General features: G+C 38.2%; 1 protein-coding gene and 2 long non-coding RNA genes across 3 annotated transcripts; 2 read left to right on the top strand and 1 right to left on the bottom strand.

Annotated features, from left to right (window-relative positions):
* The first annotated feature begins 1,319 nt into the window (after positions 1 to 1,319).
* Positions 1,320 to 2,853, top strand: LOC121764848. The gene is made up of 3 exons (XM_042160874.1): positions 1,320 to 1,510; positions 1,961 to 2,414; positions 2,568 to 2,853. The coding sequence occupies exons 1-3, from the start codon at positions 1,380 to 1,382 to the stop codon at positions 2,763 to 2,765; spliced, it is 783 nt and encodes a 260-aa protein (XP_042016808.1). The 5' UTR covers positions 1,320 to 1,379; the 3' UTR covers positions 2,766 to 2,853.
* Positions 2,854 to 4,496: 1,643 nt separating this feature from the next.
* LOC121764689 lies at positions 4,497 to 7,059 on the bottom strand. Its single transcript, XR_006042601.1, has 2 exons — positions 6,874 to 7,059; positions 4,497 to 4,803 (listed from the first exon to the last, which is right to left on the bottom strand). It is a non-coding gene; the product is annotated as an uncharacterized LOC121764689 (long non-coding RNA).
* Positions 7,060 to 15,309: 8,250 nt separating this feature from the next.
* On the top strand, positions 15,310 to 21,157 carry LOC121764986. Its single transcript, XR_006042674.1, has 3 exons — positions 15,310 to 15,448; positions 16,363 to 16,437; positions 21,044 to 21,157. It is a non-coding gene; the product is annotated as an uncharacterized LOC121764986 (long non-coding RNA).
* The last annotated feature ends 6,403 nt before the right edge of the window (positions 21,158 to 27,560 follow it).

The following is a 27,560-nucleotide window of genomic DNA, read 5'->3' as shown; positions in this document are numbered from 1 at the left end:
TGATGTGGCATGCTGTGGAAGCTCTTGATGATGTGACATGAAGAGTTTTTGGCTAGGCTATTGGCTAGTCCGCATTTATTGCTGAGGTAGGTTTTCAATTGAGTTTAGCCTTAATATTTAATATTGTACTTTTACAATTATTTTGATTAAAAAAGATATTATTATATCATTTTATGTTTGAGATTATCTATAATTTATAAATATGATAGGATTTTAATGTTATAAAAATTTAAGATTCCTAGTATTTTATTTAATTTTAATATTGTTATACTATATATTTAATTATTTAAATAATATTGTACAATATTCCGGCTCGAGCGCTAGTTTGACCGGTTCAACCAGTTGAACCGTGGTCCGATTGGTTTTAACCGAAACCCAACGGTGCTCTGCCCTAATTGATACATTTGAGGAGGGTTCGAAAATTTGAAATATAGAATGGAGCCTCTAACAGTATTAATGGATGAGCTCAAACAATGACGGATCCATGAATTAAAAATTGTGGGGTCGAACGAGAAAATAAATATAATAGTATTTAAATATATGTGTTTAATAAAAATAAATTACAAATGAAATATATCCATCTTATGTTAAATGTGATAACTGGTAGTATATAATATCATATTAAAACCATGAATAGAAACTATTCCACAATTTTCTAGTCGTTGTGGTTCTTATTCAACATTAGCTAAAACAACTAACAGAAACTCGAGATCTTTTTGAGAAAATTTAATCCATAAATATAGAAAGGAAGGTAATTAAATTTAATAATGAAAAATAACATACTGATCATATTTATTAAAATTAGGGTAAAAATATAATTGTTATCACCAAATAAAAATGAAAAAAATGATAAAACATGATTAAAGAAGTAAAACCAAATTTCAAAATAATAATATTATATAAAAACTAAATTGGTTTAGCGTTATGTTTGGCTTTTTCAAAATCAAATCAACCCAAATAAAAAGATGAACCAAATTTGAAAAACTAATATCTTACTTAAAAATCTAAAAACATGTTATCATGATATGGCCAAATTATTACTCCATATTTTATAGATGATCACATAAAATATAGTCTTATAGGAGTATAACTTTTTCTAATTTGTTAACATTAATATACATATAAAATCGGTAGCCCTTTTAGTGTTTCCGTGGCATTACATTACATAAAATATTCAATAAAAAATACTTTTAATAAATAATGATAATTAGAATATAATTTACCATTTTTGACTAATCTGTCTTTATTTTTTAACGGAAACCATCTAATTATTCAATAGTCAAGGGAGTAATTAATAGAACAAGGCCCAATCCCAACTGAAGTCTTTCTTCTCCAATTATCCATCTCTGTTTTTCACCGCAGACACGGCGGTGACAACCATGAGCCGTTGGGAGTATTTTTCTGGCACTCGACCCCACCTTCCTCCGCCGCTGAGCTGCTCAAATGGCTTGCCACAACGGCGCACGACTTGGCTCACGGCATCCTTAACTCTGGCCGCCGCCATAGTCCGGTATTCCCTCAATTTCTGATATTTTCATCTTGATTTCTTTTATGTATGCATTTTTTGGTTTGGTGATTTTTGATTCCGGAGTTAATTTGGTGCTGAAAATATGTGAATGGAAAACAACTCTTTACAATGTAGATGTGAAAATAAAGGGCTGACTATTTAGGAATAAAATAAACTCTTCTGCCACGAGCTTAGTGTGCATGTATAGTTCCATCACAAGATATTTGATGTTGAGGACAATAGTTTAATCTCTTTGGAGTTTGGACTGGCTTAATGCCTATTTCTTGGAGGAAGTATTAGGATAGAAAAAACAATTTTTTGTATATGGCATTTTGATGGTAGAATGAAGGACTTTCGCCTTTCTGCTTGCTTAGTTTTGTAGCAGCACTGAATTGTTAAAATGTTTGAATAGCTGTTTAACCTTGACTTGTGGGGTTGATTGTTTGTTGGTAGGATCAGCTATGAGATGGGGCATTACAAACTATTCAAATGGTGTGATTTACAGATTGATATCTTGAAGCGCTTACAACGAGAAGCCTTTTCAGATATCATGAAACTCAGGGATAGGCAAGACAAGGTAGAAAGACTACTCACTTTCTACAAATCTTCCAAGGGAAGTCCATTCCAGGAATCCGGCACTCTTGTGAGGGGAAATGTCAATGTACTAGGGGCATTCTTCGTTATGGATGATGTTGACGAGCATGCCATTCAAACATCTGCTTTTAGAAATGGTATTGATGCTAGGCTGAGATTTGAAACTGATGTAAGGGAGAAAGATAAACTTGTAGCTGAATATTCTGCCAATGCCAATGGCAAGGTGATATGCTGGGCGTTTCACTTTCGCTTGCAAAATTTCTCTATGCTGCACATTTTAGTGATTGGTTCTCTGCCGTTGCATTCCCAACAAGTACTTACCCTTCTGTTTTCTTGGCTTTCGTATTTGTGCTGCTCTTTCTATCTTCTTAGGAAATATTGCTTTCTGCCCTTTCCTTTTACTCTCTAATGCATGTTTAAACGTGATGGAGATGATATAATCGAAATTCATTGATATGCCCTTCAGACGGAGACATTCTTGAACATGAATTTCGGTTACACTGCGACCAGGTCTTGTATATGTGAAGGATGGAGTAACCCAGCTCCCGGCCATAACGATCTATTCCAGCTGGTCACTATAACTGTTGCTCGCCATTTTGTGACATATATTTCTCTTGTTGCCGAGAAAAACATGGATTCTACATGTGAGCCATTGATGTTATAATAGTAGTAGTTGTGATATTGGGGCAACTATGTTTTTGGTTTCTTGTAAGTTGAAGCAAAACTGGTGAAGAGGTGAAGATATAGCCTTATTTTAGAAAAAGTCAGAAAAGGTAATTACTTTTTATAATCTTTTTTTTTTGTCTAGAGATAAAATGGGGTTTTATTTTAAAAACTGTTTAGAATCATATTATTGAAGAAATATAAGTGGATATAATTAAAATTCCCTCCCTGGAGTTCTGTTAACAGAAGCAACAATAACCATGAAAACTCTCCCAACAAAGTCAAATTAATACATACCCGAATGAGGGGCAATGAATGAGAAATGAGAAGGACTAACGATGGCTTAAAAAAAGAGTATCTTCACTCATGAGAGTGGTAGGACATCCAGAAATTACTACAACTAAAATAAAAATTAAAATACTACAGAAAATAGAAGCTTTATAAAGTTCTATTGCTGATTTTTTTTCGATTGATTGAAAATAAATAATACATTTTTAAAGGGAAAATTGAATTACTGATCTAGTGTACATTTTAGGAATTCAACAACCTAAGGAGTCACTACCTCCTTCGTCCATGAAAAATACTACTCCCTCTGTCCCCAAAGAATATGCACTTGAGTTCGACACGGATTTTAATGTAAATATGGAAAGTAAGAGAGAGTTCGGCACGGATTTTAATGTAAATAGAAAAGCAAGAGAGAGGTCAAGAGAAAAAGTAATTAAAGTATTATTAGTGGAGAATGAGTCTAACATTATTCGAGAGAAAATAGTTTTCAAAATTGAAAAGTGCATATTCTTTTGGGACGTATTAAAAATGAAAGAGTGCATATTATTATGAGACGGATGGAGTATTACTATCTTAGTAGTAAATGATAGGAATTTTAATACTCCTTTACCCAAGAAAAATAGCTCAAATAAAATAGAGAGATAGATAAAGCTATCTATTCATTAAAGATAAAAACTTATCAAATTAATTTTTTTTTTGGATAGACCGAAATGAAAAAAAGCCGATTTTCATGAGTAGAGACAATATATTAAACTAAACATACTTAACAATGATCTATAGAGATCCCGAGTCCTACATTTGTGTATACTTTTTAATGAAAATTTTACACTCGATTATTGGATACAATCAATCTTAACTCTTGTTCTGATGCAAAAGAGAATACTGCTACTTCTATAGTACCAGGCCATAATTTGATCGGGGTTATTTATGTTTTAAAACTGGTGTCTAATTTTGTAGTTATCCAAATGGCAAATCATATTTGAAAATCGAGTTATTGAATAAATGAATAGCCAATTACCATAAGCTGCATTTTAAAGGTCAAATATGATATCAAAATGAAGTCAATTACATATGAAGTATGTGATTTTAGTAACGATTAACCTATTACACGACTTCCTCTTGGGACAAGAAAACCCCTCAAATTACAAAAGTGATGGAGACTTGCACTGATTACCGCATCCAGCATCATTGAGACAGGACACACAAAGGTTCTATGCATTTCAATAACAAAATTTTTAAAAGTTGCAATGAGGTCTATTTCCTACGTTCCAACAGCTAAGGGAAATCGAAGATTTAGAAACTCTTATATTTCTTGGACATAGTGGAGATTCACAGTCCATATTCATTTATGTTATAATTTGCCTCCATCCTCACGGAGACAAAGGTAGAAGATGTGTGGTTAAGAAGGTAGCCATATTAATGTCAAGCTTGTGCTCTCACAAACACATACTCCACTTCATAAGAATCTTCCAGCCTTAATGACGAACAAACAATTTGTTTCTCAGTATACAAACAAAAAAAGTTCTGAACTAAGATCAGTTTTGGTGGGGTGGGGATGGGGATGAATTCATCGTGTTCAGTGAAAAATTTACAGACTAAAAAGAAAGTTATAGCCAATCTCTGTTCCATTTCTTTTTCTTATTTTATTATCTGGGGAATGAACCAATAGCAGCGTTTAGGTGCATCTTATTCTTGTCCGTACTTCATAGCATCCTCATTTCCCCCAAGCGATTTCCATTTTCTATCTCCAGCCCCTGCAACACATGGATATTCAATCAACGTCAATGTATAAAAAGGCCACATTGTTCAATATATGGACTTTGATCATATATTAACTTTGATCATTACATGGTGGCATATTACAGAAAAGAAGGTAGGCTTTTGGAACAAAAATGAATATGGACTATAATCTGGGTACAAGGATGTGTATACAATGACTTGCTAACATGACCATATTAAGTATAAAATGCTACACGACTCTATGGTTGTGTTCCTTCAAATATGACATATAATTGGAAAATGACTAATAACATAATCATCATGAAGAGTGACCAAATTTACATTAACATATCCCAATATACACCTTTTACTAATTCTATGTAATTCTAAAAAATTAAGTATTGACGTATGATCTTAGCATTAACATATGACACTATAATTTACTTCATCAATACATAATACAGCGCAATTAGACACAAGTCGCTAGTTGTGGTCATGTATAGGTCAAGCAAGCTCAATTATATGATAAATAGATGAATATAGAGGACATAGGACTACAAGATTATGTAACCCACTGAGTAAGCTGCATTTTTGTATATAGATAAGTAGAAAACCATGTAACACCACCAGCCCACTTCAGTTCTATTGAGTTTAGATGACTGGAAAATTGTGAAGAGTTGAAAACGACTAGAAAGAACTGACTTCACAGTGTATGAGTTATTTATTACCTATTAGCTCTTACAATTGGTAACTTCATAATGGACAAGGAATTATAGGTGGGAAATCTTGAAAATTAATTAAAAAACAGAAGCAACAACAAGTCCAAGGCAATAAAGAGAGTATATGTTTCCTAATTTTAAAATTAGGTAATTAAACAATTGGATTCATATATATGGAGACAAATCTCATCTGATCTGGAAAAGAAAATGACAAGTCCACAACAATAAAATGGGAATGCATGCATTTTCCTAATTCCATTTTCCAAGATTTAACAATAAAAGAAAAGGATTATCAGATAAGAGTGCTTAATGCTTCCGTACATCTGAACTAAACACTAAAGCCCCTTCTGATTTGTTCAAGAACAACCAATTCATGGTTGATTTGGTTCCATCTATTCTATGTCCATAAATGAGTAAACAGATTGTTTCAATGTTTTTTATACTATGCTAGTTTTGATTAGGCCATTACATCCAACAAAAGTTTCAGTCAACATGTTTTCTACCCACCTAGTTTTGCTTGCTAATACTACAACCACCCTCCCAGTATGGCGCAGTGTAAATCAGAGTATGAGGTGTGAGCCTCGATATAGTTGAAGCTAAAAACACATATACCGGAAAATGTAAGCGTAATAGATGAGCCACAGATAGCTACTTATCCAATCATCATGCAAAGATAACAAAAACTAATAGAGGCAGTACTATGTTCATGTGTAACACAATGAACCCAGCCTGCTACTTAAGAGTCCTTGGCTAGCACTCCAGTCCAGTACAAAACAGGTCCATATTGTTCACACTCTAGAACTCATACCATATCTGAAAACACAGGGTTGAATTTAACAGTCACAGAAAAAATCAAGATTAGAAATTTCATTCAGTTTCTTTGACTATTTTGGATCACTTTAGTCTATTTATAGTAACTTATAATACCATCAATTGGGCATGTCCATAATTTCTAACTCCATTGGTAGTATAGATTTACCCCTATAGCATTTGAACAAGCCATAGCAAGAGCACATATATGATATCAATTATAATGTTACCAGCATTCAATTTTTTGAAATAAAATCATGAAGGAAAAAGATACACCGATGTAACATGTGAAGCTAACAATGCCTAAATCCATAGCCCACAAGTATTCAAATAATGATATTTAGGCGGAGTGTATAATTAAGGGAGAAAGAGTATCAGTTTCTCACGGCTCAAACTCGCTCATTTTCCACTTCATTGTCGTCAGACACCAGCAAATTTTTCCGTCAAAACATTTTTTTTGATAACTCTTTATTAATTCACCAATTTTAAATAGTAAATCTACATGCATATCAGTTAGAACATACTACTATTAGAAAGTTAGAGAAAGTGAAAAAGGAACATTGAGCTAGAAATTACAAGCTTGATTGCGCCGAAGCCCCAACTGAGGAAGCTCCCGCCGGCGACGAATAAATTGAATCCGATCAGCAGAAGCACCGTCTCAGCCGCCGACTACTCCTTGGCGATGACGATTCTGTTAGGACTGAGACGGCGCCGGCGCGGATGCGAAAGGCCGTGCTCCTGTCACCCAACTCCCAAACTGCGGTTCTTTTTTTACCGGCAAATTTATGGAAGTGCAAATTAAGAGCATCCACGATAGGGACGGACATCCCAAAATACCTCCTGTCACGTGATAAGGACATCCTACTGCACAATAGCGGACATCCCAAGCATATCCCGACGGACATCCCAATAATCAAAATTCACAAATTCACAAATATGCAATTTTACGGAATTAAAATTTCGACACGAATACAGAGAAAATGCAACCATTTTATTTTAAAAAAAACATACATAATTAAATACATTGTTCAATGTGCACCCCTCCGCGCCCACAACTCTTCAATTATATCATTTCGGAGTCGAATATGAGCTTCTTGTTGGCGCATGTCGGCAAATGCACGGACCTGATCGGCGTTCCCATGAGGTATCCCCATTCGTACATTGGCGGTGGTAGCGCCGTGGCTTGGACCGGCAGCATCGACATCATCATTGGTCCAATCAGTCAGCGCTGGACTTTCATTTTCGACAATCATGTTGTGCATGATAGTACATGCGTACATGACATCAGCGATGCACTCAGGATACCACAGTCGTGTTGGACCTTTCACTGCCGCCTATCGAGCCTGTAGCACACCAAAAGGCCCGCTCCACATCCTTGCGCGCTGCCTCCTGTCGGCCCACAAAGTAGACCTTCTTTTCATCGATTGGACATCTGATCGTCTTCACAAAAACAAGCCAACTAGGGTATATCCCATTAGCCAAATAATAGCCCATATCGTGCTGGTTGTCGTTGACGACGAAACTGACGGCCGAACCAATGCCTATGCACTGCTCGTTGAAAGGGACGACGAATTTGGGACGTTGATGTCGTTGTTCGACTTGGATACTCCAAAATACGCATGCCAGATCCATTGCCGGTAGTCAGCTACGGCTTCGAGGATCATCGTGGAATTCTTGCCTTTGAAGCCGGTCGTGTACCATCATTTCCAAGCGGCAGAGCTGTTCTTCCACTCCCAATGCATACAATCTATGCTGCCCAACATTCCCGGAAACCCATGCTGATTCCCGTGCATATCCATCAGAGCCAAACAGTCTTCGGGGGTAGGCTTCCGAAGATACCTTTCCCGGTATATCTCAATAACGCTCTGACAAAAGTACTTCAGACACTCGCGGGCAATCGTCTAGCCGATGTGGAGGTACTCGTCGAACATATCGGCCGCGCCTCCGTATGCCAGCTGCCTGATTGCGGCATTGCACTTCTATATAGGCGTGTAACCGGGTCTACCACTCGCATTCTCCCTGAACCTGAAATACATGTACCGACGCTCTTAAGCATTTACGATACTCATAAATAGCGGCCGGTGCATCCTAAAACGCTGTCGGAAAAAGTTCTCCCCAAACTGCGGCTCCTCCGCGAAGTAGTCCTCAAACAACCGGCGATATGCAGTGATGTGGTCTCAGGGTACTACAGCTCAACGATGGATGGGACGAGGTACCACCGGCTGCAGCTACCGCTGCAGGTGCTCTTGTACCAAACGATTTATCTCGGCGGATGTATAAGCCCGCAACCGTTCATTAATTTGCCGCCTTGTGTCAGCAGCATCCCCACCACTACCACTGCCACCCGCACCACTACCACTAGCCATTTTTGATTTACCGATAGAACCGTAGAGAGAGAGAAGAGAAACTTGTTAATATAAGTGGTGCGAATGAAATGAAGTTCAACGAGCCGTACATATAGAGTTTTTTTTAAAAAAAAATCAAAAATTTGGGACGTTCGCCGGGACGCCGCAATTGCGGACGTTACGACAGACGTCCGCGCACACCCGCGGATGACCTCTCGTCCGCATGGGACGTCCGCGTCCGCCTCCGACGACGCAATGCTCTAAACAACGGAAGCTGGTAAATTATTTTATCGATAAAAGAAATTGTTTAATTTACCCATTTCCTCAAAACTGGAAAGTTAAACAATAAGATAAATACCACTCCTAGTATATAAAATTAAACAGAACAATATATTTATGAATTTAGGTGAATTAATCAAAAGAAAAAAAAGATTATTTTTCGTAAATGAAGGTAATATATTAAATCACGGAGTTCTACATTTGTGTATCTATAAGTTTGTAACAAAAAAAATTACACGGATACTATTTGAGCTCTTGCTCTATTGCAGAAGAGAATATAATAGTTGGCTATAAGTTGATCGGAGTTATTTTTTTATAAAACTGGTTTATAAGAGCATCCACGATAGAAATAGACCCGCCATAGCCTAACCACAAACTTCCCATGCCACATCAGCAACACTAAAAACTCCTCCTGACACATCATCAGGACGAGCATCTGGACAAGCAATAGGCCAGTCATAGCCTAGCCACAATAAACAAAATTATAAAAAAATAAATAATTAACAATCACACAAAATACGGAATTAAATTTACGACATAAATACGGGAAAATTCAATAATAATATTTAATTAAAAAAAGTACATTAATTAAAAAAAAGTTACATAATTAAAAAAAAGTTACATTAAAAAAATTACATAATTAAAAAAAAAACTAACGCCGTGCAGTCCTCCGCCCCCACAACTCTTCAATTAAATCCTTTTGGAGTCGAATATGAGCATTCACTTGGCGCATGTCGGCATGTGCTTGGAGGCAACCGACTTCATCATGAGGTACCCCGCTTCGTACGTTGGGGGCAGCCACTCCGTGGCTTGGACCGGCTTCATTATCGTCGTTGGCCCAACTAGTCAGTTGTACACCTTCATCTTCGACAATCATGTTGTGCATGATAATACAAGCGTACATTATATCAGCAATGCAGTCGACATGCCACAAACGCGTTGGACCCCTAATTGCCGCCCATCGAGACTGGAGCACACAAATGCGCGCTCTACGTCCTTGCGCGCCGACTCCTGTCGTTCCGCAAAGTAGGCCTTCCTCTCATCTGATGCGCATCTGATCGTCTTCACAAAGACGGGCCACCTAGGGTATATCCCATCCGCCAAGTAGTAGCCCATATCATGCTGATTGCCGTTGGCGACAAAACTGATGGCCGGACCGACGCCCTGGCACTGCTCGTTGAAAAGGGGCGACGAGTTGAGAACGTTGAGGTCGTTGTTCGATCCGGCTACCCCAAAATACGCATGCCAAATCCACAGCCGGTAATCAGCTACGACCTCGAGGATCCTCGTGGGATTCTGTTAAGGGGCGTTTCCCTTAACAAGCACCGGCGGCGAGTGTGGAGATAAATTTTCGGCGGCCAACAGGCTCGGCGGACGATTGCAGAGTTTCTGTGCGCGGGAGTCGCTCCCGTCGGGCAGATAACTCGGCGATTGATAGAATACTCCGGCGTCCAATTAGGATCGGCAGAGGGAATCCAAAATTAGGATTGGAAAACACACGTTATATTTGGGAGAGAAAATATTTCATTAATTGATTGAATGAATAAAAAAGATAACAGTCTATCCTATTTATAATGCTACTGACTTAATGAACAAGAAAACAAAGATATAGAAAAAGATATGCTAAATCCCTGTAATATCTAAACTAAATAATAATAATAATAATAATAATAATAATAGGCTCGTATCAACTCCCCACGGTTAAAATCCACCTTGTCCTCAAGGTGGGAACCATGAAGCAAAAAGGAGAGTTGAAATCAGAAGCTTCGGCGTGGCAACTCCTCCTGGATCAAACACACATTGAACAGCTGAACGTCTCCCTTCTTCACCTCCATAAAAAATCAACAAAGGTAGACTAATGTGGTCGTCCAAATTCAACGCTAAAATGGAAAGTTCTGCCACACAGTCATGAATGCTCAAACACGGCGTGTTATTTCGCAGAGGAATCAACCTTGGATCGGCGTCGAGTGATGTTGATCGTTGATTCAGACTTGTAACATCACCAACATTCAAATCCTTATAGACACAAGCACTTTCGTGGAAAACAGTGTAATCACCAATAGAACCATCCTCCTCTTTATCTTCTAGCAATGTCTCCTCCTTTTCACCAATCTTCTCATCATATACCCCAACGAGCACTTGCAGTGACTTGTTGTCGTTCATGACAATCCCTTTGTTCTTGACGAACTCTCCAGGGGACTCGTTGTTTGGAACATCAAGAGGAGCGCCATCATTGTGAACATCGGTAATGTCATTGGGAACATCATCACCGAATCCTATCGTGGGAGTATTATTAGTTTTCTCTTCGGCTAAATTCTCATCTTGAATGTTCTCCTCAAACTCCTCCCCATCATCCGCATAACAGAGAATGCGTTGTTTACACACATGTCCCATCACCCATTTCTCGGAACAGTGCCAGCAGAGACCCAACCTGGACCGTTCTGACTTCTCCGCCTGGGAGACCCGTATTAGCGGCAGGCGTGGCTGCTCCGGAGTTTGACTGGTCACACGTGCGGGCTGACTGTACAGGTCCAACGTTGGCTTTTCGGTGGAGTAGCGGGGCTGGTGGGAGGCGGGCTGGACTCGCACTCTCACCTCCTCCCGAGGGCGAGGTCGGTCCCAGCACGTCTCCGAGCGTCTGGGCCGGTCAACGGTCGGGTAGCCGCGGTCCTGCTGTTGCGCCGGTGGGTCCCAGCACGTTGGGCGGTGCCGCTGCGTTGCGGTTGTCGGGTAGCGATCAAACCCTAATTTGGTCTGATGCTCTCCGCGATCAGATAGGTGGCCACCCCTCTCGACGTAGCCGCTGCGGTGTCGGGGCCAAGCGTCTTGCGCGCGATCGCGGTACCCGATGGGCTGGTATCTCGGCCGTGGGCGACGATCATGTGGATCCAAGTGGTGTGAGACGTAGGGTGATTCTGGATCAGGCCACTACGGCGGGCGGAGTACTTCCACCCGGATGCTTGGAGGGTCCCAACTGGTTACACGGCGAGGTTGGGTCGGATGGTAGGGACGGAATGGCTGTGTGGCCTGAGGGAAGTCGTATTGACGACGACGATAGCCGGCGTAGTCGTATGACATGTTGACGGACTGAGGCGTGGCTGTGGTGGATGATGATCGTCTGACTTCGGCGCGGCACGCGGGAATCCTTCCCGTCGGGCGTTACAGACGTAGTGTTGTCCTGCGGCTAGAGCTCGGCGGACAGGCGGGACTCGACAACCAAAGCAGTTGCTGTGCGCGGAATGTTTTCCGTCGGGCAGCGGTGTAGCTTCGGTTCGAGATGGTGGGAGGGTCAGCTCTCAATGAAAGCACCAGTTGTTAAGGAGCGTTTCCCTTAACAAGCACCGACGGCGAGTTTCGCTCGGCGGTGGAGATAAATTTCCGGCGGCCAACAGGCTCGGCGGACGATTGCAGAGTTTCTGTGCGCGGGAGTCGCTCCCGTCGGGCAGATAACTCGGCGATTGATAGAATACTCCGGCGTCCAATTAGGATCGGCGGAGGGAATCCAAAATTAGGATTGGAAAACACACGTTATATTTGGGAGATAAAATATTTCATTAATTGATTGAATGAATAAAAAAGATAACAGTCTATCCTATTTATAATGCTACTGACTTAATGAACAAGAAAACAAAGATATAGAAAAAGATATGCTAAATCCCTGTAATATCTAAACTAAATAATAATAATAATAATAATAATAATAGGCTCGTATCAGATTCTTTCCCTTGTAGCCGGTCGTGTAGAACTCCTTCCAGGCAGCAGGACAGTTCTTCCACTCCCAATGCATACAATCTGTGCTGCCTAACATACACGAAAACCCATGCTTCTCCCCGTGCATCTGCATCAGCTCTTAGCAGTCTTCGGGGTAGCATTTTTTTATCGAGATAACTTAACATTTCTTAAATAACTTAACAAAGAGAATGTGCCAAAAGTTATGTATAATTTCCTTTATCGAGATAGCATTTTTTTTCTCAAAACCCTGACGCTGAAAATATGATATTAATGTGCTCCACTTAATAAAGAGAAGGCGCCAAAGGTTATTTGCACAATTACACTTTTAAGATCATCTCCATTAATCTATATTAATATAATATTTTTTCAGTGTTATATTACTAACTTCACATTCTTAATTAATCAACTAAAATAAGAAAAAATATTACGCATTTTACAAAATTAATAACTTATTTTTTACTTTATTATTTATGGCACTCACTATCCACTATCATTCTCTCTTACTTTTACCTATCACACATTAAAACCCACGTCATACCCAATTATCCGAATTCTGTGGTATAGAAGGAATATCTTTTAAGAATTAGACCGATATGAGCAAACAAATATCAAAATAAAAGTGTTTTCACAGTTAATATATTCATTTTTTTCTAAATTAAATTAAAAAACGTGAAAATATACACAAACATGATGAAATAAATTAAGAAAAAATAAAAAGAGACACGAAAATTTTAGTTTCCCTCTTGCGTTAAAGTAGCACCAAATGTACGATCTAATGCTAATATCAAGAAAAAAACACATACTACGTGTTCGTATTAAAAAAATGTTGTTGTAATGCAATATTGTTTGTTATTGACATTCATTTTGTTTCGCTTTTTTATCATTATTATTATTATTATTTGGTTTAGCAAGATTTGAATATGGAGTAATACGGAGTGCATGATAATATATTCGTATTCCAATATTTTGAGAAATCTAAAAAATAACAATATGAGTAAATCAAAATCAACTCAATTCTAACTACATATAAATTTAATTACTTATTGAAAAAGAATTAAATTATAAAAATATAGTAGTCATATTATACAAACTCAAATAAATTAGGAGTTGAAATTAAAACTTAGTTTAAAACATAATACTAATAGAATCCAGTACCCAAATTAAAAGTCCATTTAATAAAAAATGGTACTCCATCAATTACATAATTTTATAGCCTTATTTAAAACCAAAAATATACTCCAAAATCCAATACACCAAAAGCCCACTAAATACCTAAAATAAAATCCAAATAATACTCACAAAAATGAATTTGTAAAACCCTACAATGCAACACCTCACGTCCCCGTCTCTCCCCCCACCCACCATCTCCCTGGCAGAGCATCACTTTCTTTTGCTTTTTAAATAATGTTTGCTTTTTTTCCTCAATGGATGACTTTCCCACTCTTTGAGAAGAGTGTCAACAACTCCCTCATTATATTAGTATAGATAGATATGTCTATTTAATTCAACTATTTCACTTTTAATTTTAAAAATTATAAATCAAAAGGTAAATTGAAGAAAACTCACCATCATAATTCATAAACAAAAAAATTAAAGCAAATATGTAAACAACATCAAATGATAATTTCCAAAATTTAAGCTACTGATGAAATTTAAAAGCATGGAACATATATCCAATTTATCAAAATTTAATCCTAATACTTTCCTAGTCGTCGATTTTTCAAGATTCAATTGAAAATGAAAACCACCATACAAATTATAGTGTACTTGTTTATTTGCTTTTCTATTATTGTGTTTTTAGCATAAGCTAGATTATCGAGAAGTTATTATTTTCTGTTACATTATATACATGCATATTGTACATGTAATTATAATTCTAATTATAAATCAAAGGTAATTCAAAAAAAATATAAACCATGTTATATCATCTATTTAATTAACAGTAGTACTTATTATTCTGTGGGATAATATTGCATCATCTCACTTGCTCATGCAATGTAGCACCCCGGAAAATTTTGACTTTTTTTATTTTTATTATTTTTTTATTTGATGGCTTATTTTCGTTTTATTAATGTGGATGTTGATTTGGAAATGCATTTTTGGGAATTGATTTCTATGTGATTGTGTTAACGGTGTGAAATTAATGGTTGAGAGTTATGTTGAATAATATGATATGTTTTCCAATGGGGGGGGGGGATTTAATTAAGTGGGATCATGCATATATTTCTAGCCATATTATTTGGAATTTTTGACCCTCCTATCCATTGAAAATAATACTTTCATTCTTGGATTTAATTAATTGCTTTGGGATATTTATCCAAATTAAAACCAAACCAAATTATCCCTATGCTATTCTACATAATTTTTGCCCATATGCCTTTCAATTACTTGTGGGATTAATTTATTTGTTACCTATTTTGTGTGAGTCTTTTTCTACAAGAAATTACCAATTTAAATCTTATTCCTATTTAATTGAGGATTTCAATTTTTTTTAAAATACTCCCCTAGTACACGTCCTTTTTCCCTATTTTTACTCCACAAATTTTTTTTTTATTATTTTTGTTTGTTTAAGTGGGGAATTAATCCTAGAATATAAAAAGGGAGAAACCCAAACCCTAGCCCCATTATTTCAACGCCTTTTTCTCTCCCTCTTCTCCCTCCCACACGCCTTTTTCCCTCTTCCCCACCAATCATTCACAAATTCTTCATCTTGCTTCGTTTTGGAGTTGGAAACTCAATAATCGTTGAAGAATCGAGCCATTCGTTGCCTCTACCGATTGTTTTTCAAGAGAAAGGTATACTTTGATTCATCTTTCTCCTTCTTACCATTGAATCCTTGTTCTTGATTCCCTCATGCATATAGTGAGTGTAGAAGATCTAAGAATTAATCGGGTGGGATTGATGGTTACATGAGAAAATATATATGTAAGTGTTTATTGATGTGTATGAATGAACTTGTGGATGATCGTTGGTGAATGATATGTGAACATATGAGAACATGGTTGTGAGATCTTTTTGAAGCATGATTATGTGTTGGAAGCATGAATAAATGGGTTTAGATGAATAATACATAAATCTTAATTCGAATTTGTGAAGCATGAAAACTGTGGTGTTCGAACAGTAAATTCCGACGTGTGTTTGACCGACCAAACAATCTTATTTTGGAACGAATTTTTAACTGAGTAAAATTGGAGATGTCTTCTGTGTTGTGTATAAATTGTAGCCTCGTTTGACGAAAGATGAATTTTTAATGAATTTTTGAAGTTAACTGCGCAGTTCTGTCAGAATTTGTATTCTCGTCCGTGAGTTTCGTTTTTGATTTTACCGACCTAAAGATGTGATTTTGATGTGAAGTTTTAACTGGATAATCCTTGATGTGTCTACCGTGCTGTGGTAAAATTTCAGCCCCATCGGAGGTCGGATGGATTTTTAATGATTTTTACAAAACGACTGCGCAGTTCTACCAGATTTCTGTCATGTTAATATAATACCTCTTGTCAAGTTTGAATGAATTACATGATGCATGTGTGATTAAGGAACGTATCTTATGGCGTGGTTATGTGTGACACGTTGAGAAATATTATGGCATGTTTTCCTTATGTTGATGAATGTTTGGGATGGGTAATTTAAGAGAACGATGAAAGGAACGATAGGGCATGCATGTTAAATTGTATTGATGGAAGGCTGATTGTGTTGTGGTGTTGACAAGGGTTGTTGTGCGTACGTGAGCATAAGGAATGAGGGTTGCTTTTGACTTGCGTATTGTGTTGTCTAAGCAAGCGAGGTGAGCTTTCTTTTACTAAACTCTTTTACGTTTCAAAAATATGATTGTGGAGCTATAAGGGTGGTTTAAAGTGTAATGTCATGCCATGGTTGTTTTGATGTTGAGATTGTTACCTGATGCCTAGTTCGTTTGAGCTTGCTCCGTTAGGCTATAGGGCTATGTTGAGATTGTGCTTGATGCCTAGTTCGTTTGAGCTTGCTCCGTTAGGCTATAGAGCTATGTTGAGATTGTGCTTGATGCCTAGTTTGTGAGTTCGCTCCATTAGGCTATAGGGCTATGATAAACGAATTCGGGTCTGAGTAGGGCCGCAAACCCTATCAGGCTGTAAACACAGGTGGGATCGGGAGCCGTCCTTGCGAGTCGGCCGGTCTCGTGGGCGAATAGTGTGGCCTCACTTTCGTCGCACTATGGAAAGAGGATGTGAATGATTGATTGATTGATGAGAAAGTGGGGAGATTGTTTTGTCTGGCCAGACTATGAAAATATTTTTGTGTTCTCGATGATATTTCTTAACTTTATGTAAAACTCGAGTTCACTGGTATGTATGACATAACTGTTATAAAATGTTTTCGGCATGAGCTCATTGAGTACAACAAGTACTCAGCCCTGCATTTCTTTTTAAAATTTTGCAGGTTGAGCGGGATGTTGCGATGGATGTTGAGTGAGCTTTAGGAATTCCCGGATGCGTCGTGTCTTCATACATGGGCGTCATCCTATGACTCTCCTTTGATACTTGTTTTTCCGCTGCCGTGTTTCGAATCGTTCTTGTTAAAGTCTTTCGTTTTTCCCCACACGACGTTATGACATTATTTACCTTGAGACATTAATCCGTTGTTTAACTATTCGATAGATCAAAATATTTCTTTTTGAAGTTAATTGGGTTTTCATATTCAATCTCGTCCTTTATTGTTGTCTTTCATTGCGTCCCCCTTTTCTTCCCCGCTCCTTAGTCCCTCCCCTCGTCACGTTTTCCCCGTCTTCACTATCCTTAGTAAGGGCGACCGTGACAAAGTGGTATCAGAGCTTCGTTCTTTCGCTCTGGTCCGAGAGTCTTCTTTCATATTAAGTCTAGAATAGTAAACCTTATACTAGAAGTGTCACGAAGGCTCAACATCCAAAGCATCACGCTCAACCAAAGAAAGTGAGGTATGTTTTAAGTTATTAAAAGCATGTGAGATCGATGTATGAAATTGATGATGATATGATGATGATGTTTTGGCAAGTGTACGTATGTGAATAAACGTTGTGTGAAAATGAGACTCTGATGATATGATTATGTGGAATATGAGCATGATTGGCAAGATGATCTAAGCACGTGTTGTATGTGCGAATATGATATTGTTATGGTGTGATTATGTGGGACATGAGCAAGATTGGCATGGTGTCCTAAGTATGTGTTATGTGTGAATATGATAATGTGGTGATACGATTACGTTGGAACATGAGCATGAGTGACACGATGTTGTAAATGTGTGCTATGTGTGAGAAAGTGTAAAAGTACTACGACATAAGCATGCGAACATAGGAAGCCTTAGGACGGCCCCAAATTTGGTGACGCTTGACGAACCCTAGATCTATCACAACGAGATAAAATATATGTTGGAAAACCTTCATCTTCGTTTAAATGGCACGGATAAAACAACCCGCACACAAGGACACTCAATATAGTGTCAGAGTGCGACGAATGCAAGGAAGTTATGATTTTGATAACAACGAATACTAACAACGATGCTAACTTGTGTTTTGGACCAGAATGCCACCGAGACGCAGACGTGGCCCACAAGTGGAGAACAACGTGGAGGAACAGTCAGAGGGAAGTGTCGGGAATCAACCCCCGCCTCCACCACCACCCCCACCTCAACCTCAAGAGAGAGAATACATTAAGGACTTCCGAAAGGAAAACCCTCCAAAGTTTGACGGACTGGGAGAGCCCCCGAAGGCGAGGCTTGGATACGCGACCTCGAGCGTATATTTGACTTCATGGGATGCACCGATAGGGAACGTCTGGCTTGCGTGACTTATCAACTGACTGGGCCTGCCGATTTTTGGTGGGAAACTAAACGAAGAACTATGAACCCTGCTCGCCGTGAGGCGCTCACATGGGAAGAATTCAAGGAAGAGGTGTACGACAAGTACATTCCCATGAGATATAGACGGGCGAAGATAGTGGAGTTCCACACCCTGAAATAGGGAAACATGACGGTGACAGAGTACGACCGTACTCTTTGTGAAATGACCCGATATGCGCCCGAGTTAGTGGACACCGATGAGAAGATGGCTGCAAAATTCCGTTCTGGCCTTAGACCAGAGATAAGGGTAGCCGTGGCCAGCCGCAGAGGAATCTCTTACTCCGAAATTTTGAGTTGCGCTTTAGATGTGGAAGAAGCACTGCCTAAGGACGAGACGGCAGCGAATCCTACACCACCAACACCTCAACCGAATTATCGAGACAAGAGGAAGTGGGAAGACAACCGAGCTCTTTATGACAACAAGCGACACCATTCTACTTTCCGTCAGACACAAGACTATGACCGACAAGCCATGCTACAGCCGAGAGGGAATCAACAGAAGGCACCCCACTGCAACCGGTGCTCCAAGTACCACTTTGGCGAGTGCAGAGCTGGAGGCATCCGATGCTTCACTTGTGGTGGAAATGGACACATGTCTCGAGAGTGCCCGCATAACAACAAAGGAGGAATGTGGAATAGGCGGGACATGGGGAACAACAGCAACAACCACAACCCATTCGACAGGTGGCCCCACAGCAAGCTAGGGCGTATGCACTGAAAGGAAATGAAGGGCAGGAGCAACAAACCGACAAGGACTGATGGGATAAAAGAGAAGTACCCCGAATTGTTTATGGAAGACGAACAAATTTCGGGACGAAATTTCTGTTAAGAGGGGAAGGATGTAGCACCCCGGAAAATTTTGACTTTTTTTTATAATTATTTTTTTATTTGATGGCTTATTTTCATTTTATTAATGTGGATGTTGATTTGGAAATGCATTTTTGGGAATTGATTTCTATGTGGTTGTGTTAACGATGTGAAATTAATGGTTGAGAGTTATGTTGAATAATATGATATGTTTTCCAATGGGAGGATTTAATTAAGTGGGATCATGCATATATTTCTAGCCATATTATTTGGAATTTTTGGCCCTCCTATCCATTGGAAATAATACTTTCTTTCTTGGATTTAATTAATTGCTTTGGGATATTTATCCAAATTAAATCCAAACCAAATTATCCCTATGCTATTCTACAGAATTTTTGCCCATATGCCTTTCAATTACTTGTGGTATTAATTTATTTGTTACCTATTTTGTGGGAGTCTTTTCCTACAAGAAATTACCAATATAAATCCTATTCCTATTTAATTGAGGATTTCAATTTCTTTTTAAAATACTCCCCTAGTACACGTCCCTTTTCCCTATTTTTACTCCACAAATTTTTTTTTATTTTTGTTTATTTAAGTGGGGAATTAATCCTAGAATATAAAAAGGGAAAAACCAAAACCCTAGCCCCATTATTTCAACGCCTTTTTCTCTCCCTCTTCTCCCTCCCACACGCCTTTTTCCCTCTTCCCCACCAATCCTTCACAAATTCTTCATCTTGCTTCGTTTTGGAGTTGGAAACTCAATAATCGTTGAAGAATCTAGCCATTCATTGCCTCTACCGATTATTTTTCAAGAGAAAGGTATACTTTGATTCATCTTTCTCCTTCTTACCATAGAATCCTTGTTCTTGATTCCCTCATGCATATAGTGAGTGTAGAAGATCTAAGAATTAATCGGGTGGGATTACATGAGAAAATATATGTGTAAGCGTTTATTGATGTGTATGAATGAACTTGTGGATGATCGTTGGTGAATGATATGTGAACATATGAGAACATGGTTGTGAGATCTTTTTGAAGCATGATTATGTGTTGGAAGCATGAATAAATGGGTTTAGATGAATAATACATAAATCCTAATTCGAATTTGTGAAGCATGAAAACTGTGGTGTTCGAACAGTAAATTCCGACGTATGTTTGACCGACCAAACAATCTTATTTTGGAACTAATTTTTAACTGAGTAAAATTTGAGATGTCTTCTGTGTTGTGTATAAATTGTAGCCTCGTTTGACGAAAGATGAAGTTTTAATGAATTTTTGAAGTTAACTGCGCAGTTCTGTCAGAATTTGTATTCTCGTCCAGTAAGTTTCGTTTTTTATTTTACCGACCTAAAGATGTGATTTTGATGTAAAGTTTTAACTGGATAATCCTTGATGTGTCTACCGTGTTGTGGTAAAATTTCAGCCCCATCGGAGGTCGGATGGATTTTTAATGATTTTTACAAAACGAGTGCGCAGTTCTACCAGATTTCTGTCATGTTAATATAATACCTCTTGTCAAGTTTGAATGAATTACATGATGCATGTGTGATTAAGGAACGTATCTTATGGCGTGGTTATGTGTGACACGTTGAGAAATATTATGGCATGTTTTCCTTATGTTGATGAATGTTTGGGATGGGTAATTTAAGAGAACGATGAAAGGAACGATAGGGCATGCATGTTAAATTGTATTGATGGAAGGCTGATTGTGTTGTGGTGTTGACAAGGGTTGTTGTGCGTACGTGAGCATAAGGAACGAGGGTTGCTTTTGACTTGCGTATTGTGTTGTCTAAGCAAGCGAGGTGAGCTTTCTTTTACTAAACTCTTTTACGTTTCAAAAATATGATTGTGGAGCTATAAGGGTGGTTTAAAATGTAATGTCATGCCATGGTTGTTTTGATGTTGAGATTGTTGCCTGATGCCTAGTTCGTTTGAGCTTGCTCCGTTAGGCTATAGGGCTATGTTGAGATTGTGCTTGATGCCTAGTTCGTTTGAGCTTGCTCCGTTAGGCTATAGAGCTATGTTGAGATTGTGCTTGATGCCTAGTTTGTGAGTTCGCTCCATTAGGCTATAGGGCTATGATAAACGAATTCGGGTCTGAGTAGGGCCGCAAACCCTATCAGGCTGTGCACACAGGTGGGATCGGGAGCCGTCCTTGCGAGTCGGCCGGTCTCGTGGGCGAATAGTGTGGCCTCACTTTCGTCGCACTATGGTAAGAGGATGTGAATGATTGATTGATTGATGAGAAAGTGAGGAGATTGTTTTATCTGGCCAGACTATGAAAATGTTTTTGTGTTCTCGATGATATTTCTTAACTACATGTAAAACTCGAGTTCACTGGTATGGATAACATAACTGTTATAAAATGTTTTCGGCATGAGCTCATTGAGTACAACAAGTACTCAGCCCTGCATTTCTTTTTAAAATTTTGCAGGTTGAGCGGGATGTTGCGATGGATGTTGAGTGAGCTTTAGGAATTCCCGGATGCGTCGTGTCTTCATACATGGGCGTCATCCTATGACTCTCCTTTGATACTTGTTTTTCCGCTGCCGTGTTTTGAATCGTTCTTGTTAAAGTCTTTCGTTTTTCCCCACACGACGTTATGACATTATTTACCTTGAGACATTAATCCGTTGTTTAACTATTCGATAGACCAAAATATTTCTTTTTGAAGTTAATTGGGTTTTCATATTCAATCTCGTCCTTTATTGTTGTCTTTCATTGCGTCCCCCTTTTCTTCCCCGCTCCTTAGTCCCTCCCCTCGTCACGTTTTCTCCGTCTTCACTATCCTTAGTAAGGGCGGTCGTGACATACAATTCTTCAATCTACCTATATTGTTCCTCTCGTATCAGCACTAAATTGTTCTATAATTAGCTATATAGTCTCTGAATTATAGTGGCAAGTATGGTTAATTTATTGTTTTTAATGGTAATTGATTGATTGATTAGCAAATGAGAAGACAAAAATAAAATTAAGGGAAATTTATTTGAACCAAAAAAAAATATGAAAAACTCAGTTTCATCTTGAAAATGATCACTCCTCACCGAAACTATTTAATTGAAAAGCAATCAAAATGAAATTTACAAACTGAATGTCAATAAAATAGAAGTAGAAAAATGATGATAAAGCTTGAAACAACCAAGGAATCAGCAACACATCATAACAAAGTTGAGATATATAGTAAGAATCAATCACTTTTTTCCACCATTATCTTCATCAGTGGATTTCTCAGCATCTTCTTCAGTAGCTAATCTATCTCTTGCAGCTGCTACATCTCTTTCAGCTTCTGCTATTTCTGCTAGAGCTTTTCGGACATTGTTGTGCTTCTTCGCAATCTCTTGGAGAAATGATTTTTTTGAATTACGGGCTCACTTACCAAAAATAGTACAGATAAAATCAGACAAAAATGACAAAATTGGATAACTAATGTGGATCGGAGGGAGTATAATTCAATCTTGTATTCTTGAATTTAAATTATAGATTAAATCAAAATACATATTCATTATTATAAATATTACTCCGTATAGGACCGTAACCATCTTAATTAAAAGATTTACGGCTACTAATTTGTATGACATGTATTGAAAACAACATTAGTACTCCCCCGTCCTACTTAAGATGACACGTTTTCTTTTATATGACATGTATTGAAAACAACATTAATTAAAAGATTTACGGCTACTAATTTTATATGACATGTATTGAAAACAACATTAGTACTCCCTGCGTCATACTTAAAATGATACATTTTTTTTAGTTTGTCCCAACTAAGATGACACATTTCTTTTTTTTGGAAACTTTCTCTCTCCAATTAATACACCTAACCACTTTTTTCAACTCCTATTACTCTCTATTTTAATACTTACCTCCACTTTTTCTCTCTTCAATTAAACAAATTAACCAATAACTCATAAAATCCCATGCCGACTAAGGAATGTGTCATCTTAGCCGGGACGGAGGGAGTACTATATTTCTATACGTGAAAGGAGTTAGCATGCTATTAATCAATGAGGAATGGAAGACATATGACATTGCAAATTAAATACATGAACAAACGATGATCTTACCAAAACCAAAAATTGGCACTAATAATAGACAAGAAGCCAATTAAGCTACGAAACGAAGTAAAATTAGATAATGCAACCAAACATAGGAACAAAACACTTATTTATCCTTCAACACGGCAGAAAATGAAGCATTATGAGGATTTTGAATGTGCATGTGTTGTAGCTATTTTATTGATGATTCAGGCATAATTAAAAATTTCCTCACCCCAACACACTCAAATAGCTAAAGAATAACTTTCTGGATATTAAAAAATCACAATTATTTCTATAATAATGAAACTATGAACCAAACACAGTTTAAGCTTAAGAAGTGAACTAGTAGAACTACTATACATAGACATATCTTAATCTAATCAGCTAGACATCAAACATTCATTGCAGCAGTGATTCCGTCGCCTTGGCGGCCCCCACACTCCGGCCAGACATCATGTGAGGGGGTTCAATTAGGGTACGCAGTAGCCTGTTAAGGGGGAGGCCTAATCCACTGGCTGCCAGAAGCCCATCTCTCAAGACCTCATACTTGTGCCTGATAGATGGAAGCATCTACACGACAGTAGTGGGATTCGAACCAGACTCATTGCAGCAAGATCTGTCCCTCCGTTGCCAACTGCGCTACCCCTGGGGCGACATCAAACATTCATAACATTACAAATTTCCAACAATCTGAATTAAATGCCACCAAAACAAATACAGACAAAATGAAATTCAGATAGATGATTAGATCATATTGAGAGCAAAGTGCATCAAAGCAGTAGAAGTAATGCAACTAGAAAGATACATAATTAGGGTCAAGTCCTTCCAAATCCCATTTCATAATTAGCAGCTGCACATGATTCAACCATCCCTTTAACCTCTTCAAAACCCAAAAACCAGAAATTTGTTCAATAATTCTGGTAAGAAATGAATTATCCATGCATCAAAAATGTTTTCTTCATCTCTTTATAAATAATATTTGCAATTATTTAACCTACGTTTAGGTATAAAGATTGATGGCATGCGAAATAAATGTTCGTATGGCTTGCTTTGCGTCCAATCTTTGTGTTGTTGGATTCACCATCAAAATTCGCCGCCTTAAGAGAATAATATGAATTTTTTGCATGCTACTATCTAATATTTGCACACACATTGTGTATGACAATCACCTTCAAAGTTTATTTTATTTGGTATAAGACATCATGTTATTGTGATGCAGCTAAGCCGCCATGTAACATACCATGTTTATTAGCAACCACACGACCAATCAAACTATTCAGTTTTTCAATATTTAATTAATTTCTATCTCCTCCACATCATCTTCCACATTATTAATATTCATCTAACCAACCATACATTTTTTAATGGTTTATCAATGACCACCCTATATTTATTTTTATTATTTTTGATGAAAATATATTACATGAATTATTACTATTGCACAATAAAATTTATAAAACAACACAATAAATGATAAACTAAAAATTATAAAAGCAAACAAATAAAAACATGACATAATACTAAAGAATAAGGATTTTATAAGGAGAAAAGATAAGATTTTTGTGTACAAAACTATAACAAATGTGGTCTATTTATAGAGAATGAAATTTTTTGAATTTTGGTATAATTTTTATAATTTTTTAATATAATATATAAATTATATAAAAAAATATCAAGCATTGATATTATGTCATTTGACGCAACCCCATTGGTTGAATCAATAGAATGACCTGTCAACCAAGTGGTTGAAGGTTGGCCTCCATGCGACCAAGGTTAAAGAGAGGGGGAGACCATAAATTAGAGCATTCACTATGGGGGGCCGATCAAATGGGGCGTTGATCGGCTCCCCCATCGACCCACCATTGCGACGGAGGGGCCGATGATCGGCCCTCCCACCTCCCCCGCAAATGGCTGTTGTATCGGCTCTAGCTGATGGATAGGGCCTTTGATCGACCCTCCATTATGGAGAAAGGGCCGACCATCAGCCTTATCCTATATTTTATTTTTATTTATTTTTGTTTTTTTAAAATATTTTTTAATTCTCTCTATATATATCCACTTCCCATCATTTTCATTCATCCCTCCACTTCCCATCATCCCTCATCTCATTCTACTCTTTTACTCTCTCTACAAAATGGATTCCGACAACTCTTTGCAATTTTTCGGCGATGGAAGCCCAAACACGGGTGAAACCCAAACGGAAACCTAAACTCCACCCACTCAGCAAAATACCTACTTCAACCAACCTCCACCCAGTCAGCAAAATCCCTACTTTAACCAAGTTCCCATTGGAAACCTATTCGTTGGAGGATTCATTCCTTTCGTAGGCAATGCTGGGGCCACTTACTTTACCGGGAACCAATACGCCAACTTCCCTCAATTCTCCGGCAACTCCTTTGTTGGTGCTGGCAGACCAATAACCCCACAGGCGTTCCATTGTAGCATTAGAAGAGGAATTGACCCAAATTACGGAGATGCGGTCTACCAGCCGGAAATGATGACTTCTACACTCGGTACTCACGGATCCACAACTATTCCAGTCACAATCCGAGCTTCAGCACATAAGAGTCTGAAGTGGAGGAAATGCACCCATCACATCCCAAAGAGAAGGGGAAGGGGAAAGCGAAGGGGAAGGTCGCAGAGCCGTTGGCACATCTTCCGAAGGGTAGGAGGCCGCGAACACATTATTCGGCAGCTGAGACGCTTGCTCTGGCGAGGTGTTGGGTAGATATCGACGAGTAGGGCTGTCAAATCGTGCGTGTTGGGTCGTTATCGTGTCAACCCATTATCGACCCAACCCAATAAGGTCAAACCCAACCGAACCCGATATCATCGGGTTCTTATCGTGTCCCAACCCAACGGGTTCGTGTCAGATTCGTGCGTGTTATCGTGTACCCAAGAAAAAAGTCAACCCTCTGTTAATAATAGTAAGTTAGCTTAACACGACGCGATAACGACTAAAACATGATGTTATTATACGATTTAAACATGATATTCCATGATAAAATAAAAAATTACCAGATTAAAATAATTATTTTCTTAATCAAAATAATAAAATTGAAGTATACTAATATTATATCTATATAACAAAATTAAATAATTTTAAAAATTAATTTGTAATAAAATCTAAGCATAATATTTTCTTAAAATTCATAAAAAAATTAATTAATATTTTTTAATTAATAAAATTAAAGTATAGTATTTTTTAATTAATTAAAATTAAAGTATAATAGTATTTTTTTAGTAATTAAAATTAAAGTATAATATTTTTTAATCAACAAAATAACTAAAATTAAAGTTGAATAATTTTTTAATTAGTAAAAATAATTTTTTTCTCTTAACGTATAACCCAAACCCAACCCGACCTAACCCGTTATCTTCGGGTTCTTATTGGGGCGACCCTATAAGGACCTAAATCATATAAGTGCGTGTTCGTGTAGTGTTAATTTTGTGCGGGTTCGTGTCGTATTAAAAATTGCCAGCCCTATTGACGAGGATCCGGTTGTAGGTAAAAATCAACGGAAGATTGGTTTCTGGATCCGCATCGCACAACGATACAATCAGGCTGGAGTGAAGCCCGATGGGGCACCGACTCACAAGGCGCTAGAGCTTCGCAAGTATTTTGGGCATTTCATGTTCGACATCGGTATGTTTCATGGTATCTACGAGAACAACTGTCGAATGACGGGGAGCGGTATGAGCTACGACGATGTGCGGGATTTGTCGCAAGCGCAAGTCACGAGTACTGTCAGCAGCGCCGGATTCCAACACTGGGCATCAAACTGAAGGATCAATCCAAATTTAGGGCGGGAATTGAGGCGGCATTGGCGCAAGGCTTGAAGAGGACGAGGCTCGTCGGATCCCAGAGGTTTTTGAACAGTAGCGGTCCGGCGCCAACCGACTTAACCAAGTCAGTTGAGGTACTTCAACCTACTCCTCGGCGCCCGACTGGAGTGAAAACGGCGAAGGGGAAGGGGAAGACACAAGGGAGGGCCTCCTAGTCGACCGATGGGGACGCGGAGGGTGATGTAAGAATTTCCGGCTACGCTCAGCTGCATAAGTTCTACAAGCTGTATCGAGATGAATCGGATGATCGTGTCAGGACGGACATCTGGAAAACTATCAGCAGGATAAAGAAACAGTATGGTCTGGATTCTGACGACGATGCTTGAGTCTTTATCTGTGTTTTTCATCAGTGTTTTTT

The sequence above is a fragment of the Salvia splendens genome, chromosome 14 (assembly GCF_004379255.2).
Source record: "Salvia splendens isolate huo1 chromosome 14, SspV2, whole genome shotgun sequence".
NCBI lineage: Eukaryota > Viridiplantae > Streptophyta > Magnoliopsida > Lamiales > Lamiaceae > Salvia > Salvia splendens.
The sequence above is the reverse complement of the archived record's forward strand: the minus strand, read 5'-3'. Positions and strand labels throughout refer to the sequence as shown.

What these genes read in the sequence shown, in the direction of transcription:
- LOC121764848 (XM_042160874.1), top strand. Translation starts at nt 1,380, where the DNA reads ATGAGCCGTTGGGAGTATTTTTCTGGCACTCGACCCCACCTTCCTCCG. An exon ending in CTGGCCGCCGCCATAGTCCG is followed by an intron (nt 1,511 to 1,960) that starts GTATTCCCTCAA and finishes GTTTGTTGGTAG; the next exon opens with GATCAGCTATGAGATGGGGC. An exon ending in TGCCGTTGCATTCCCAACAA is followed by an intron (nt 2,415 to 2,567) that starts GTACTTACCCTT and finishes TATGCCCTTCAG; the next exon opens with ACGGAGACATTCTTGAACAT.